General features: G+C 42.1%; 1 protein-coding gene and 1 long non-coding RNA gene across 4 annotated transcripts; one reads left to right on the forward strand and one right to left on the reverse strand.

Annotated features, from left to right (window-relative positions):
• Positions 1–51: 51 nt before the first annotated feature.
• On the reverse strand, positions 52–15,068 carry LOC120654819 (E3 ubiquitin-protein ligase BRE1-like 2). 3 transcript variants are annotated; one of them, XM_039932481.1, is made up of 19 exons: positions 14,822–15,068; positions 10,965–11,126; positions 10,799–10,886; positions 10,483–10,713; positions 10,207–10,374; positions 9,350–9,540; positions 9,128–9,211; positions 8,916–9,035; positions 8,649–8,835; positions 8,389–8,549; positions 7,661–7,732; positions 6,730–6,806; positions 2,275–2,469; positions 1,940–2,012; positions 1,779–1,865; positions 1,225–1,362; positions 834–1,036; positions 583–745; positions 52–386 (listed from the first exon to the last, which is right to left on the reverse strand). In XM_039932481.1, exons 2-19 carry the CDS (start codon positions 11,124–11,126, stop codon positions 255–257), a joined length of 2,532 nt encoding a protein of 843 aa, XP_039788415.1. In that variant the 5' UTR covers positions 14,822–15,068; the 3' UTR covers positions 52–254. The 3 variants fall into 3 exon arrangements, with proteins under 3 accessions (XP_039788415.1, XP_039788417.1, XP_039788416.1); XM_039932482.1 differs by lacking the exon at positions 14,822–15,068 and adding an exon at positions 14,378–14,510 and having other exon boundaries at positions 56–386; XM_039932483.1 differs by lacking the exons at positions 8,916–9,035; positions 10,965–11,126; positions 14,822–15,068 and having other exon boundaries at positions 8,649–8,857; positions 10,799–10,851.
• On the forward strand, positions 14,617–15,523 carry LOC120654822. Its single transcript, XR_005667186.1, has 2 exons — positions 14,617–14,759; positions 15,094–15,523. It is a non-coding gene; the product is annotated as an uncharacterized LOC120654822 (long non-coding RNA).
• The last annotated feature ends 1,407 nt before the right edge of the window (positions 15,524–16,930 follow it).

A 16,930-nucleotide genomic window follows, 5' to 3' on the forward strand; every position in this document is an offset into this window, starting at 1 on the left:
TCTTAAAAAAAAATCAGAAACTACTCTACCCAGGAGGAACCATACACAGCATACATGACAACAATTAAAGTTCACGAACTTCCTTTCTTCTGATTAGTTTCCTTTTTTTTTGTAACGAAGCATCTATGTACGGCACGATATGGGAGTTAGATCTCCTAGATGTTTGCCAAAACAGCATGACGATATTCACAAGGGAGAAGCACCCGCAGGTTAATGCTATCCAAACACCAAGTCAGTCTCACTTCGGAGAAGCTTCATATCTTCACCTCCCTAACATCATTTTGTCCGAATGGAGTTCCACAGCCAGGACATTTCCGATGGCGAATCTCAAGGTTCCTCTGAATGCATGGTGAGCAGAATAGGTGGAAACATTTGGTAATCACAACCTGTTAACAAATAAGCAGAGAAATAGGACCTCGTCAGCTTAGGCACCTAATAATCTGGTTATTCAATATCCATGAGATTGCCAACAAAACAGGATCTTCGTGGAGGTAAGAATGGTGTAAATCTCTGCCATCTTGATTAATAAACAGGTTTAGGCCATTCAAAAAAAACAAAAGCTGTACAGTACATCATATTTACCTCTTTAGGCCGGTCAAAGCAGACACCACACTTGAGAATAGCCTTGCATTCTTTTATTTCATCCTGGAGCTTCTGGATAGTAGTCTCTTCAGTCTCGGACGTCAGTTCCATAACTTCATTTTTCACCTCTTCGTATTGTTCCTCAAGCCGTCGCCTCTCGCTCCTGGAAAAAGTAAAGGTAACGTGAAAGTGGTTAGATGCCAGCAGCATAGCATGATCAATTTGTAAAAGAAGCTTAACAGCAGCCAAACCTCTCATGCTCTAGCAAAATCCTCAGCTCAGATATCTTTTGTTGAGTCTCGTCATATTCTTTCTCAGACGATCCAACAGAGGACCGAAGCCACTTGAGTTCCTTCTCAGTGTTGGATACCTCCAGCGCAGTCCTTTCCAGGCTGATTGCAAGATGTCTGTTTTCTGCTGAAGTTTTTATCGCTTGTGCTACACAAATCTTCATCTGTAAAAATCATTCAGTAAACCACTTTCAAAACTGGTTCACCTCCTAGTGTAAACACTAAGATCAATTTACATTTTTGAGTTGATGTTGCTATCACATTTTTCTAGGAATGTGTTGCCACATAATTAATTTTAGTGACTGCAAACAAATGATACAATACAAAAGAAGTAACAGAAGTAGGAAACTACCTGCTCTTCACCACGGGTCATTTTCAGTTTGGATGACTCCAGTGAAGTATTAACTTGCTGGAGTTGCTTCTCTAATATAAGCTTCTCTGAGAGAAGGGAACTAGAAGCTTGTTTCATCTTCACACTATCCGATACCAGCTGTTAGATGAGAATTCAGTTACTGTTAGCAGCCAATAAGAAAAGCAAAGCTAGCTTTTGCCAATGCAAAACTGCAAAGAGAGTTTTGTAAGCTTGGTTGATGTGCTTGAACCTCCAGCAGTAACTGGCTAATTGACACAGTGAGGTAGTTAAACAGCCTTAAGTGAAGCTCTTTGCCTCTATGTCACTAAAAAAGTCTGCAAAATACACCATAAAACCCACAAAACCAGTAGATGATGTTTCTAGATCCTTTTTCCTTGCCTGCCAGCAGTTCATGCTTCATTGCACATCAAAATATGGTAGACTGTGCTAAGGCAGTGTTATGTGAACATTAGCATCAAATACTCTCCGCATCCATATGCCATGTGTTTGCAGTTTTGACATAAAAGAAATTAAAACAAAGAACTGATAAATACCTTTATGTTAAAGTCCTCTCTATCTGCGAGCTGTTCAAGAAGATGCTGATTTTGTGTTTGCATGTCTTCATAAGCTTGACCGATTGTCTGCATGCAAATATCATAGGTTTTCATAGATACCCACAAAAAAGGTACTGATAAGGGGGAAAAAATAAATTTACCTCAATATCAGAAATATAGGCATCTCCTTCAGCCTCTTTAATTCTTATTGCCTCCTTGAGTTCCACAACATCTCTGAAAAACATATCATACAAGTGCAGTATGGCTTATGGACATAGTTTCGCACATATAATATATAGTACTTGCCACTTTACATCACAGATGAACCCATCAAATATTGATAGTTCATATAACTATAGAACACTAAACTGGGTACAAGATACAACTTCAGAAAAGCATGAATTTTTTTTTAAGATAGGTTGAATTAAAATAATCAACAACTATCAATTGTTCTAGCTTGTAGACATAACATTGTTCCCTGGAGCAAAAAACGAACCTTTCTGATGCATCTACTTTGGCCCTTAACTCTTCCAGTTCTGCTTCAGCAAAGGAAAGCCTTTGCTGGCATGCAGCTTCAGCTTCAGTTGCTGCTTTTACTCGAAGCTCAAGACTATGCTCCTCCAGACTGCTCTTCAAATACTCAGCCTGATTGCGAGCTCGGTTTTCTGATTCTTCAATATCAGCAATCGTCCTAGATGCACAGTATATATAGAATAATGTTATAGTGAATGAAATATACATGTATGTTAAAAGACTAAGATACGCATGTAATGTGATTCTTGCACTATACATACACTTTTTTTATCTAACACTGTTCGTTCCAGACAAACTGCAAGTAAATATGCAGTACACCATGGCCATACCCTTCAAATTTTCTAAATGTTTACATTGTAAATTTCCTGAACTATATTTTCTTTGTGCAGTTACTCCAGTTAGCAACAACATATAGAGGCCTATATCAACTAGTCCACCTAATTGCAATTTGCAAAGTTGTAAGTCAAATCAACAGTCATTGTTTTCCTCAACAGCTTGATCGATGTTTGACTAGGTCATGATTATTCAAAGATAGCACACTAGATAGCTAAAACTGACAGACACATAAATGAAACTCAATGTGCACCACAAAAAAAATAAGGGGCTCAGTCCCCTTTTACCACTACTATTATTATTGTTACTAATACCTCTTTTTTTCCCCTGTTAAATTTGTTTGCCTCGTGATGGGTTTCATCTAACTCCGCCTATGCTGACTGGAAGACTCTCTCTCCTGAGTCGTCTCAACATAGCCGGTCCCAAGCCCGGGTAAAGGAGGAGGGTTGCGTTAGGTTTTGGCAAACCAGCATAAAAAATGCCACTCTAATGGATATGAAACCTACAAGAAACTCGTTGGGGCGTAACCCTCTTAGCGACGCGCTACATCGGAACCCGGGTGTGGTGATAAATGGGCAAGGGCCGGGTCGCCATCCCCCCAAGGGCGCGTCGTATCATGACCTGGGTACGATGATAAGTGAGCAAGGGTCGGGTCGTCACCTGAATGGCGCGCTACATCTACGCCCGGGTGTAGTGAAAAATGAGCAAGGGTCTTTGCACTTCCCTCGACGGGTGCGAAGGGTAAGGAAGCTAGCCGAGCCAACTAGGATTCGTATAGGTAGCTGGAACGTAGGGTCCCTAACGGGTAAGTTGCGAGAGCTAGTTGATGTAGCAATTAGGAGGCGTGTAAATATTCTATGCGTTCAAGAGACTAAATGGAAGGGCCAGAAGGCGAAGGAGGTTGAGGATACTGGCTTCAAGCTTTGGTACACGGGAGCAACTCCGGGTAGGAATGGTGTAGGCATCTTGATTGATAGGAACCTTAAGGATGGAGTCGTAGAGGTTAGAAGGCAAGGCGACCGGATTATCCTAATCCGGTTGGTAGTTGGAGATTCGGTTTTGAATGTGATCAGTGCCTATGCCCCTCAGGTAGGCCTTAGTGAGAGCACCAAGATACAGTTCTGGGAAGATCTAGATAGCATGGTTAGTACCGTGTCTACCAGCGAGAAACTCTTCATAGGAGGAGATCTCAACGGCCATGTGGGTGCGACTAATGTAGGGTTCGAGCGAGTGCACGGGGGTTTTGGGTATGGTAGCAGGAGTCAAGAGGGGGAGGATGTGTTGAACTTCGCGTTAGCCTACGACTTGTTGATAGCGAATACCGTGTTTAAGAAGAGGGAATCCCATCTTGTGACTTTTCGTAGTGGACAACACTCGAGCCAGATCGACTTTATCCTTACTAGGAGGGAGGATAGACGTGATTGCTTAGATTGTAAGGTGATACCTGGGGAGTGTGTTGTCCCTCAACACAAGCTTGTGGTGGCGGACTTTCGTCTTCGGGTACGTATCCACCGGGACAAATGTACTAAGATTGCGAGAACAAAGTGGTGGAAGCTTAGAGGGGAAGCGGCACAAGCGTTTAAGGAAAGGATGCTAGGTGAGGGGCCTTGGGAAGAAGGAGAAGACGCAGATGACATGTGGCTAAAGATGGCAACATGTGTTCGGAAGGTGGCCTCAGAGGTGTTTGGCGTGAGTAAGGGAGGCAAACAGGAGGGGAAAGACACCTGGTGGTGGAACGACGAGGTGCAAAAGGCTATTAAGGAGAAGAAGGAGTGTTTCAAGCGCCTCCACCTTGACAAGAGTGCAGCCAACATCGAGGGCTATAAATTAGCGAAGAGGGTTGCAAAGCGAGCTGTGAGTGTAGCAAAGGGTAAGGCGTATGATGACATGTATCAGCGGCTAGGCACGAAAGAAGGGGAGAAGGACATTTATAGGATGGCTAGGATCCGCGAGCGGAAGACAAGGGACATCAACCAAATCAAATGCATTAAGGATGGGACAGATCGACTGCTAGTGAAGGATGAGGAGATCATGGATAGATGGAGAGAGTACTTCGACAAGTTGTTTAATGGAGAGAGTGAGAGCCCTACCCTTGAGTTAGATGACTCTTTTGACGATACCAACAGACGTTTTGTGAGGAGAATTCAGGAGGTAGAGATCGGGGAGGCTTTGAAGAGGATGAAGAGAGGTAAAGCGATGGGTCCTGATGGTATTCCCATTGAGGTGTGGAGATGCCTAGGAGATAGAGCAATAGTTTGGTTAACTAAGCTTTTTAATCTTATTTTTCGGTCAAACAAGATGCCGGAAGAATGGAGGAGAAGTATATTAGTACCTATCTTCAAAAACAAGGGCGATGTTCAAAGTTGTACTAACTACCGTGGGATTAAGCTGATGAGTCATACGATGAAGCTTTGGGAGAGGGTTATCGAGCATCGCCTAAGAAGAGGGACAAGTGTGACCCAAAACCAATTTGGGTTCATGCCTGGAAGGTCAACCATGGAGGCGATTTTCTTAATACGACAATTGATGGAGAGATATAGGGAGCAGAAGAAGGACTTGCACATGGTCTTCATTGACCTTGAGAAGGCATATGACAAAGTACCGAGAAATGTCATGTGGTGGGCTTTGGAGAAGCACAAAGTCCCAACTAAGTACATTACCCTCATTAAGGATATGTACAAGGATGCGACGACGTTTGTCCGGACATGTGATGGCAACACCACTGACTTTCCTATTAACATAGGCCTACATCAGGGGTCAGCATTGAGCCCTTATTTATTTGCTTTAGTGATGGATGAGGTCACAAGGGATATACAAGGTGAGATCCCTTGGTGTATGCTCTTTGCTGATGATGTGGTGCTAGTTGACGAGAGTAGGGCAGGGGTTAATAGGAAGTTAGAGCTGTGGAGACGCACGTTAGAGTCGAAAGGGTTCAGACTTAGTAGGACCAAGACCGAGTACATGATGTGCGATTTCAGCGCGACTAGGCATGAGGGGGGAGACGTTAGTCTAGATGGGCAAGTGGTGGTCCAGAAGGATACGTTTCGGTATTTAGGATCGGTGCTACAAAAGGATGGCGACATTGATGAAGATGTTAGACATAGAATTTCAGCTGGCTGGTTGAAATGGCGGCAAGCTTCTGGCATCCTTTGTGACAAGAGGGTGCCACAAAAGCTAAAAGGCAAATTCTATAGGACAGCAATTCGTCCGGCGATGTTATACGGTGCTGAATGTTGGCCTACAAAAAGGCGACATGTGCAGCAACTGAGTGTAGCAGAGATGCGGATGTTGCGGTGGTTTTGCGGGCACACAAGGAGGGATAGAGTCCGGAACGAAGTTATTCGGGATAGGGTCGGGGTGGCACCAATTGAGGAGAAACTTACTCAGCATCGGCTGAGATGGTTTGGACATGTCCAACGAAGGCCTCCTGAGGCGCCGGTGCGTAATGGGGTCCTTGAGCTAGTCGATAATGTAAAGAGGGGTAGAGGTAGACCTAAACTGACGTGGGCTGAGTCGGTTAAGAGAGACCTTAAAGATTGGAACATCTCTAAAGAGATAGCTTTGGATAGGAGCGCTTGGAGACTAGCTATTAATGTGCCTGAACCTTGAACTTATTTCTTTCGGGTTTCATCTCTAGCCTACCCCAACTTGCTTGGGAAAAAAGGCTATGTTGTTGTTGTTGTTGTTGTGATGGGTTTCATCTTTAACCTACCCCAACTTGCTTGGGAATAAAAAGTCTTTGTTGTTGTTGTTGCATAAATGAAATTAATTTTAGAACATGGGCAAATATAGTTCTACAGTAAATCTATTTATTTAGAAACTGTTTCTTTGAAGAGAGTTCAAAGAATCATAAAGCAATCGCATAAGCTTTCTATATACTATATCTAAAAATCCTAAGGTATTGTATATCTAATTTTGAAGAAGATAGACATCTGACATCCTATTGAAAATTGACAAAGTAACCAGAAAAAATGAATATAAATATATAATTATGAGGATACTTGACCAATGCAATTGTAAACCATTTTAGAAGTGGTATATCTTTTAAACATCCAAAATCGATACTAAAAATAATGAAGATTACCTTGACTCAGAACATTCTTTCGCATACATATCTGCAATAAATTGCAGCTCTTGCTTTTCCTTCTCCAACTCCTCAACCTATTGAAAATTGAAATTCCATCGACAAAGTAAGAACGAAAACCTGTCACCTCTTTTTGCACCAACTTCATTTCACCACAACTGGTGCTCAAAATTTGCATCCATGAATGCTAATTACTCTTTAGTTTCTAAATAGAAAAAAAATATATCTGTAAGAATAATCTTTGTTTCATGTTAGTGTAGGTCAAATCCTGTCTTATGGTGCAAGACAAGTCTTTGCCTTAGAGTGCAAGACAAGTCTTTGATTTTGCAGTGCCACAAAAGTGTGTATTCGAGCTTTCTCTAGTGTTAGAGTAGGTGATCCTGGGAGCTAGTGAGGCTATCAATAACATTCATGGTCAAGTTATTCAACAGTAAATAGATGGTCCAACCGTCATTTGCTAAATATAATGCTGGTATCTCTACTATCATTGCAAAAATACACAGCCTGTGCATGATTTTATATTGGATACAAAAGAAAGACAATAATGCCATGTGGCCCATTGGAAATGCTGGTATCTCTACTATCATTGCAAAAATACACAACCTGTGCATGATTTTATATTGGATACAAAAGAAAGACAATAATGCCATGTGGCCCATTGGAAAAGAGCATTATTTACAAGCTAACTGAAAGCTACCACTTTGCTAACCAATCAAGCTCTTAAACACTACTATAGTGTTGCACGTCCTTGCTAGTTACTATGACAAAACTTGATATATTTGATATAGACATTGTGATATAAGTATCACAACTTGCGGTGAGACTAAAGAAATACACTGACTTTCCCTGGGGATGTGAAATATATGTATCAATTTCTCAGGCTCTTCACACCACCTTAAAGGAAACAGAGATGTTTTTCAGGATAACATACCAATGCTTTGAGGGACTTGATCTCAGTTAGTTGTGAGTTGTACTTGTGAGATATCTCCTTTTGTTCCTCAATCTGAAAATCCAACACATTTTCAGCACATATACTAAATATTTTGCTAGCTCTTTAAAATGTCTGCAGAAGAGCACAAAATGTAGAACTCTAATTCAACAAATAAACTCTACTTAAACATTTTTTAAGTTTAAGTAACACTAACATATAAGAAAAGTTAATGAAAAATCCAATATTCAAGACCCATTATTTACACGTGGTGCTTTATGCTCACAAGATATCCTATGCTTAGCGTTAATACTCAAACAAAGTCATCATGGTCTAATAAGGCATATTGACAGGTAGATGAATGAGGAAAACATATGTCCAGAGAAACCAGTGGAAATTCAAAATCATGAACTGAAGGATCGGATGAAGACCATGGAACCACCATCACATTCTTTCAGGTGGGACAAAGGCGTGAGCTGGCACCAACACCCAGGATCAGCCCCAAGAGTGGAAGGGCAGAGAACCTCCCATTACTCTAAATTTTGGGGAGAAAAAGTACCGAGTGGAAGAAATATACACGAATATTCATTAGTGCATGGGAAGTAAATTTCCACAGGGTAAGCTTTAAAACAACATTCACAGGCATGAGTAAGGTCACACAACAACTTGACATAGGCAGAATAAAGAAAATACAAATGCAAGAGGAATGCTTGACCAGATCGAATATAGACCTTCTTAGCTACCAGTGATGCTAATGACTCTGCTTGCTCACGTAATGCAAATGCTTCCGAAGCCGCATCCTTTGATCTATTCAACTGATTCTCCATCATTCCCAGCTCATTGGACAGTGCTGCAGCCATAACCTGGATCTCATTCTTGAAGTCTTTCTTGCCTGACAGGAGAAATGAGAACAAATTATATTACATTCTGCAAAAAGAGATGAGCTACTGATTCCCTATTAAATATAAGCAATGTTCGAGGTCCCCTCTACCTGAATCTTGCAAAGTTTCCTCAACCTTGGTCTCAAGATCATTCTTTTCAGATATGAATATCTGAATTTGATTTTCCAGTTCTTCAATTTTTTTCTCATAAGTGGTAATAGTTTGTTTAATACTGTCGAATGACTCTGCTTTTGCACAAATTTCTTTCTCCTTTTGCATGACCTGGTCCTTCTCATTCTACATTCACACAGATGGAAATCTGGAAATTCCAAAACAATACTAATGCAAGTCAGTACAACAGAGGACAGACATCATACCTGTAAAACTTCAACTAACCCCCTACAGCGCTCTATCTCAGCATGCAGATTATGTAATTGATCGTTAAGAATTGCGTATGGTTTTGATACTAAAATATAGTTATCATCTTTCAATTGCCCCTGCATACATAGATCAGTGAAATAAGAAACACAACGATCCAACTTAAGATACGAATATATGTTAATCATCCGCTACAAATCAAGGTACCAACCTCGAGACCTCCAAGTTCCTTTGATAGTATTAGATTATCCTCTTGCGTCTGATGGAGTTCTAATAGACGGTTTCCTGCAAGGGTCTGCCCTCAGTTGGGAAAACCCGTAAATTAGCAGTAAAATATCAAACGTAAATTAAAAGATGGAAGGGAAGATAATACTTCTAAAGAACATCGATCTGAAGAAAATTGCAGATTCGTTTTACTACAGTTCACAAGTACCTTAGCTGCATCAACAGCATCTTTGAGGTCTTGCCAGCTCATACTTTTGTCTGAAGATTTATCAGTAGAAATGCCACCATTCACAGCATTTGCGTCGGATGCATCCATGACAGAACCATGCCTCTGCAATTGGAGCACAACCAATTTCCGTCGACTTAACTCAAGCTCTGCCATGCTTTCCTCTAGCTCACCTGCAATCCAATAAGTGCATATGTGTTATGGGTTGGTTTCATTTATAGATCAGGTTAGCCAAAACTACGTTGACCAGACTTTGTAATTTAGCATGCATTTAATTTTTGCTACTTCATGGGCAACAGAGATTTAGTATGCATTTATTTTCCGTTCATTCAAGCGCAATCAAATATTAGTACAAATTGAACACCCTGCTAAATAAATCTGCAAACCATCATATAAAGGTGCATTGTGAAACCAGGATTTATTTTATATACCAGGGCAAATTTTAATTATACAGCAAAAAAATGGCATGTTCCTATTTGCAGCCCACATTCACATACTCCTTTGTTTGTTTTTTGTTTTTGTGTGTGTGTGTGTGGGGGGGGGGGGGGGGCATTCCGAGCTTTGATTACAAATTACTTTTGCTGTGTTGAGTTTTGATATTTGAAAATGATACGAGTATATTTGTATCAGGAATAGTTTCATGAATCATGATAGTACACTTTTGCTACGTATTACAAATATATAACAAAAGATAGTCCAAAATGTCAATTATACATTGGAGGGAGTGATGTATTTACATAAGATGGAAAAAGCAAGAAATGTAAATAAATTGTCTTCAATGCAGATGCAGCAAACTTTCACCCAAATGGGAATGCATGAGGGGAGGATATTTTTAACACCTGAAATGCGCTTAATTTCCTGTAGCTCCCTTGAATGGTTGCTTTTGGAAGCCTCAATCTCATCCAGATACCTTTTGTGCTTCTCATTAATAATAGAAATAGCTTGACTGGCATTCTCAACAACCTCTTTCAAATGATCATTATGGTTTTGAAGGGCAACGATAACATCTACATAACATAACTATGGTTTAATCAAATGTGTAATGACTAATGAGTATAGAATTTAGATGCAGAGTAATGAAAAGAGAAAAGGTACAAGATTTCTTTTTTTTCTACCTTCATTTGACTTTTCTCCATTAAAAGCCAAAGCTAAAGATTCACTTCTAGCCTGATGTGAACAAATTGCCTCTTGCAGGGACTTCATCAGAGTAATAGTTACCGAACGGCGAAAAGCAAGAGCTTCTTCAACAAATTCCAACAAGCTATTTTCATTGTTATTTTTGAAATTGCTGGACTTCAGGAGCCTCAAGAGAAATACCTCCTCAGAAGGACATGACTCAAAAGAATCTAAGAAACAATGAGCACACCATCAGGTTAAAAAAACATCACTACTGAAACAAAATGGACCTTACAAAAGCGAATTTGACGCAACCTTCTGATAACTCTTCATGGTCAAGCGCTTGCAAGTTGCCCAAATCTCCACCAGCCCGTACCCCAAGCAGGACCAAATCATCAATCAGCTATAATATACATAGATGTAATGAGATGTTGGACTGGAAAAGATGCATACACAAATTATCAGCCACAAAGGAAAGAACCTGATTCCACATTTTATTCAGCGAAATCAAAGTCTTGTCATAAGAACATTGCTCATCTCTCAGCTCCTTGAACTTGCGCTCCAAGGCATGCATTTCGGACTTCTGTGCCTCCAATTGTTGAAACAACTTTTGGTTTTCATATTGAAGAGCTGCGGAATCCATCTATAAAAACAAAACAATAATAATGAAAATCGATAAAAAATCATCCTACAACAGTACAAAGGAAAGCTTCAAAAGGGCGACAAGGAACATACAAAACCCAGCAACAAACTTTCAAAATTGCTTAAGTAATCTGATGAGAGCAGGTACTCAGTTATTATGGTCAACTTGCAATATTTTCCAAGCAAATTATAGCTGAAATTTAAATTATATATTGAAAAATTGATATAGCATATTTCCAAGGTCTCTTTGGTTTGTGATGCTGGTGAACCAAACAAAAAAATTTTGGTAATGCCAAAACCTGAGCGAGAAAATGATGTTTGGGTTGTGGCTGTACCAATTCACGAGCAATGCAAAACATATCTACCGTCCTCTTTATTAAGTTATTCACTGGAGCAATTATATAAGTCATTCGGGGGCAGGAAACCGTGTTTGGATTGCAACCATGACGAAGTTTGCCAAACCTGTGAGTACGACACGTGCAAAAAAAAATTGAGCATGAAAACCATGGTTTTTATGGCGTCGCCTTGGCATCCAGGCGAGCTCCCAATCAGGGTGTCTTGCCCGCCACGCCCTTCCGGCCTATGGCGTCGCCTCACGCAGGAAGGCGTCACCTAGGCGTCGGACGAACGCCACACACAAGCGCAAGGCGATGCGCGCGGGAAAAAAAAAAGGCGCCGGCCCTTGCCGCGGGACCTGGAATCCGGCAGCCCGCCGCCTCCATCCAGCTGCAGCTCCTCTCCTGCTGCTACTCCACGCCGATTGAAGCCTCCGCCTGCAGATCGTGGCTGCTTCCTCTGCTCCACCTCCTCACGTGGCTCTGCCCCTATGCTTCCTCTGCTTCCTCCACCTGCAGATCTGCACTTCCAAGAGTCACCTCTGCAGCTCTGCCCCCCAAGGATTCGTGGCTGCTATTCCAGACTCGCTGCCGCCTGCCCGCCTCATCCGCGCTTCAGCCCTCTCCCTGATTTGTGTATGTGTGTTCTTCCCTCTCCTTCCTCTGTTCTCCCCGCAATCCTCCCCTACTCTTTCCTCCGCTGCTCTTCTTTTCCTCCCCCTCTTCCTCTGCTCTGCTCCTCTCTGCTATTTGTAGGGCTATGCAGCAATAGGTAGCTCATAGTTGTGCTCCTTTCTGCTAGTACATGCCCCTGTAGTTGCCTAATTGGTGTGAATATGTGCTTGTCTGTCTGAACCTTGATGCATAAGAGATGGACTTTGCAGCAAAAAGGTATGCATCAGTGTATGTTTGTGCTGTCCTATGGAAGGTTAGGGTATGTGTATGTCGTCGCCTCACCACACGCCATACTCGCCTAGGCGTCTAGAAGGGCGTGGGTCGCCACGCCTCGCCTTACCCCCGTAAAAACCATGATGAAAACACAGACAGCATAGGCCTTAAATTGATTTAATTGTAAGTAATACGACTGTTCAAACAGATTGCATCATTACAAATCAGATGCTTGAGTGTGCTTTAGAAGATATGTTCCTAAGAAGTTTGATAATAAGAAAAATGATGTGCTTAAACAGCCAATCACGAGCTGCCATCTAGCTTTGCATGCAACCAAGCCAAGATGTGAGCGAGCCCACAAGGCATGTACTATAGTTTTGAGTTGCCCATTTTTGTTTGGGCATTGCCAGATTTTGGTTCTAAACCAGACTGTAGACCTATTTCAGGGGCATTGTAAAATTTTGGTTGGCTAAGAACCCAGTAGCCCCATATAAAGCAACTCAAATTCAACAGAAGGTTTCGATCTCAGATCTTTCGCATGCCAATCACAAACTCCTCTGTCGTATATACTAATATACCAAGGCAGCTAAATATCTACAAGAGAAAGGTTCCAAATGACCATCTAGCGTCGGAATTCAGCATGACAGCAATATTTGAGGCACTTCACTGGTCATAAGTATTGATGTCTATGATTATTGTTAGTGGCATTTGATCCACTTCCAGATTCCCGGACGTCAAAAGGTGAAGGAAAGGAAGGATTCCAATAGGAATTCAAGCCCGTTCCCCCAGTCCGAAGGGATACAGAAGGGGGGGAAATCCTAATAGAACCCTATTGAATTCCTGCGAGAACCCTACATTCCAACAACCCCTCAAGCTGTTAATCATAAAAGGTAAGGAAATAAAAAGGAAGGAGGGAGGCAAATTTATGCCTGTAGCATCCCTGCAACCAAGTCTGGAACTTCTAATTTCACTAATAGGTAATAGCAATTTAAATACAAGATAAAAAGAACTTTCCATCAAGTCTATTTTCTCATTAATGTTGATTGATTGCAGTCTACTGGTATCCAGAAGTGAGAAGTGAGGAGTGCATTGTTGAGTAAAGTGGAAGTTTAGAGTTAATTTGGAATACAGTACCGTTAGCATTTATTTAGTCTAACATAACAGGTGCTTTTGAAAAAGAAACATATGAGATTTGATCCTAGTGTTAAAAAAACAAAAGAAAAAATGCTCTAATATAGTCGGAAGTAGTTGGAACTAGCTTTCCCAGTAAACATGTCAGTGACATGGTAAGGAAACAAGCTAATAATAAATGAAACATCCTTACTTATAACACACAGTCGTGCGTGAAACTGCATTAATTTAGAACGCCCAACATTTTTACCGTACCCAATTTCCGTTACCGTCGATAGCTAAGACTATAAGTATGTCACAGAATCTCCAACTATGGGTCATATTACCGCCCAGCTTCCACATCAAACTGAAACTACATAAGGGAGGATGAATCAAATTTATTACTGCCAGCTTCCAGTTCAGATTCGTTAAAGAAGACCATGAATATAATATTCAAACCATTAAAACACCAGATAAAAGAAAATCAGCGCGTGACCATGACAAACAGAAGGACCAAACTGCTTCCAAGGATCAATTTCGGTCATGATTGATCGACAAACAGGCTAATCAATCAGTTGGACGAATGCAAAATTGTTGCAACAGCAGGTTGCACCTTGCAGCTGCTCAAGCACTCATTGCGAGCGTGGGGAGGTGGGGTTCGATTGAACCTCACAAAAAAAAAATTGATGGGTGATTTAGCATTCCCATCATGCAGCAGTGGAATCCTCTGCTACCATAAGCAGGGGCGGACCCAGCATAGGACATGGGTGTACATGTACACACGATAATTTTTGCAAACGAAATCGAAGTTAGTAGGTAATATATTGTAACTGGATTCAGATCCGAATACAAATAGTTTGGTTTGGGTTTGCGGTGCTCCGTCTCGCACGGCCGAAGGAAAGAGAAGGGGCGGGCATACCTGGATGCTCGTCCCCGGCAAAGGGCTGGGCGAAGACGTGAGAAATGGCGCCGCCGGCCGCCGCTCGCCCGGGCGTCGCCTCCAGGGAAGGAAGAACAAGGAGGATAAAGTCCGAGAGAAGGGAAAGGGTTTAAGGGCAACTCCAACCGAGTGCTCATTTGGACCCCTACCTCATAGATGAGGGTTAAAACACAAAAATATATCTCCAACCGGTCTCTCATCTCACCCCCAACGGATGAGGCGACCTCATCCCCGCCCCTCAGACTCCCACTTGTAGGAGGTCCTCTCTCGAGCCCTCATCCGGCGACGGCGGCAACGGCCGTCCCTCCCGCGCCTCCACGGAGGTTTCCCCGCGCCGTCCACGGAGGATTCCCGGCGCTAGGTACGTCGATTTCTCGTCTCCGGTGACCATAGAGTCTAGGGAAGGGAAGAGATATGGTGTACCTTGTAGATCTGGAGGAGGTTCGTCCCTGCCTACGCTGCTGCGGCGGCGGCCCGCACCGCGCGTGCGCCCGAGGGCCGGCGGCAGGCCGCCCCGCGCCTGCGCCCGTGGGGGGCGGCGGCACCCCGCCCCACGTGCCGTGCGAGGGGGCTGGGGGAGGCCGGATGTAGCCGGCGGCGTGCCCCCGTGCGGGGGCCCTGTGCTGCTGCTGATGCCCCTTGCGCCGCCCTCTGCTCTGCTGCTGCTGTTTATTTTATTTTTTTCTCAATTGCAGGAGGTTGAAATGGATAGCTGGGTGGATTTGCTGGAGAACAATACGGGTAGCAGTGAGCTTGAATGCTTGATGCTGATGAGTTCAGTTTTGAAGCAATGCCTAATGGACAAGCATTCCAGGAAAACCTCTAGTGGTGTCTTGCTCATTTGGAGATCTCACATACTCATCCCCAAACACTTCAATAATAACTTTAACTAGCTTTCTAAGACTCTATGATAGTACTTTCACCAATACGAAAATATTAGTCCATAAAATCTGCGGGAACGCCATAACTAATCATCATGTAGGCAGCACAAATTTTCTGTAGACAAGATAACCCAAGCCTTCCACATATATCATTTTTTGCACAAAGTAATTATCATGCTCCTCTACAGCATGTGCTATGCAAAGAAATAGAGGCCGAGTCATTCTAAACCTGAGTCGAAGGAACGAGAATAAGAAAAATATAGGAGCTTCATATCGATGGATGGAGAATGCTAGGGGAAAAACAATTTCGCATACCTACGCCGAAAGATAGATGCATCATATGTTGGAGCTTCTGAAAAATAGTCATGGTACAACCTCTAATGTCCAGCTTCTCTATCGCGATGAATATATTGCCAGCCAGATACAGAGCCCCCCATTGTGAACTATGCATAGCCAGATATCTCCTATGAGCTTGATGTAGTGCACCAAGGGTGAGTTCAGGCTCATCATCATCATCCGACCAGGACGACGAGTCTAAACGAGAGAGTCTACTTATTTTTAGGTGGAGAAGCAACAATGAAGTGAATGACTCATTGCAGAATGGGGTGAACAAGCCTGTATATATATAGAGAGATGAAAGACATTGCCGTTTGAAATATAGTCGTTGGGATATGGGCGTTTGAAATATAGCAGTTAGAATATACCTATTCGAATTATAGACATTAGAATATACCCGTGTTGACGCAAAAATCAACACACTGGAATCCGAGAGCAAGTGTTCGCCGAGTCACGAAAAGTCAATCAAGCGTGCCAGTCAATTTGACCTGAAATTGACAAGGGAGAAAATAAAATCAAATTCGAGAGCGTATCGGCTGGGATTCCGAAGATCTCTCAGATGGGCGTATCGGCAAGCTTTGCCAATACTATAGACGACAAAAAAGATATTAAATGTAAGCGCGTAATAAACGAGTGTATCGTCAGGATCAGCCGATACACTAAATGACAAAAACCGGTTTTGAACAGCCGATCGTGTATGTATGATAAGATCTAAGCTACGAATGTGTAATTTAGATGATGTGAAGCTAAAAATAGATCTAAACCGGCTCTTGAGATAACAAAAGTGTTACTCCAAATCCTAAAGCCGATCTAGTATGTTTTTAGATGATAATGGCCAAAAAACATAGGAAAACCTACAAATCTAGCTGATATCGATAATTGGTGAATAAATCTAGACGAGACGATAGCGATGCGCCTGGAAGTCAAAGCCTAGATAAACTCGATAACTTTTGAATAGATTTGAACGAAGCCACAGCGATGCGCCCGGTAGCTAAACCTCAAATATACTCGGTAAAACGAAAACTTACCAGAAAATCAAGTCGCTCGAATGTGAGGCGTCCTTGATCAACTTGAAAGAACTCGTCGAAAAAAGAAAAGAAAAGGCGAAGTCGTCGAAAAAGTGTAAATGAATTGTAAAATTTGTTGTATTGGATGTGTATCAAGTTTTTCCGGTCTCTTACAACTCATATTTATAGTCTAGCGCTATCAAGTCCTAACCGATTACGGCAAACATTACTTTACCCTAAAGAAAAGACTATCTAAAGATAAACTACTTTAAATACTACAACCGAATCATTAAGATCCTCGCAGAGTC

The sequence above is a fragment of the Panicum virgatum genome, chromosome 1N (genome assembly GCF_016808335.1).
Source record: "Panicum virgatum strain AP13 chromosome 1N, P.virgatum_v5, whole genome shotgun sequence".
NCBI classification, from domain to species: domain Eukaryota; kingdom Viridiplantae; phylum Streptophyta; class Magnoliopsida; order Poales; family Poaceae; genus Panicum; species Panicum virgatum.

Excerpts from the sequence above, each read along its gene's own strand:
- LOC120654819 (XM_039932481.1), bottom strand. The coding sequence starts at position 11,126 with ATGGATTCCGCAGCTCTTCAATATGAAAACCAAAAGTTGTTTCAACAA. Across the intron at positions 10,714-10,798 it reads CCATGAAGAGTTATCAGAAG|ATTCTTTTGAGTCATGTCCT; the intron begins GTTGCGTCAAAT and ends ATTGTTTCTTAG. Across the intron at positions 2,470-6,729 it reads AAAGAATGTTCTGAGTCAAG|GACGATTGCTGATATTGAAG; the intron begins GTAATCTTCATT and ends CTGTGCATCTAG.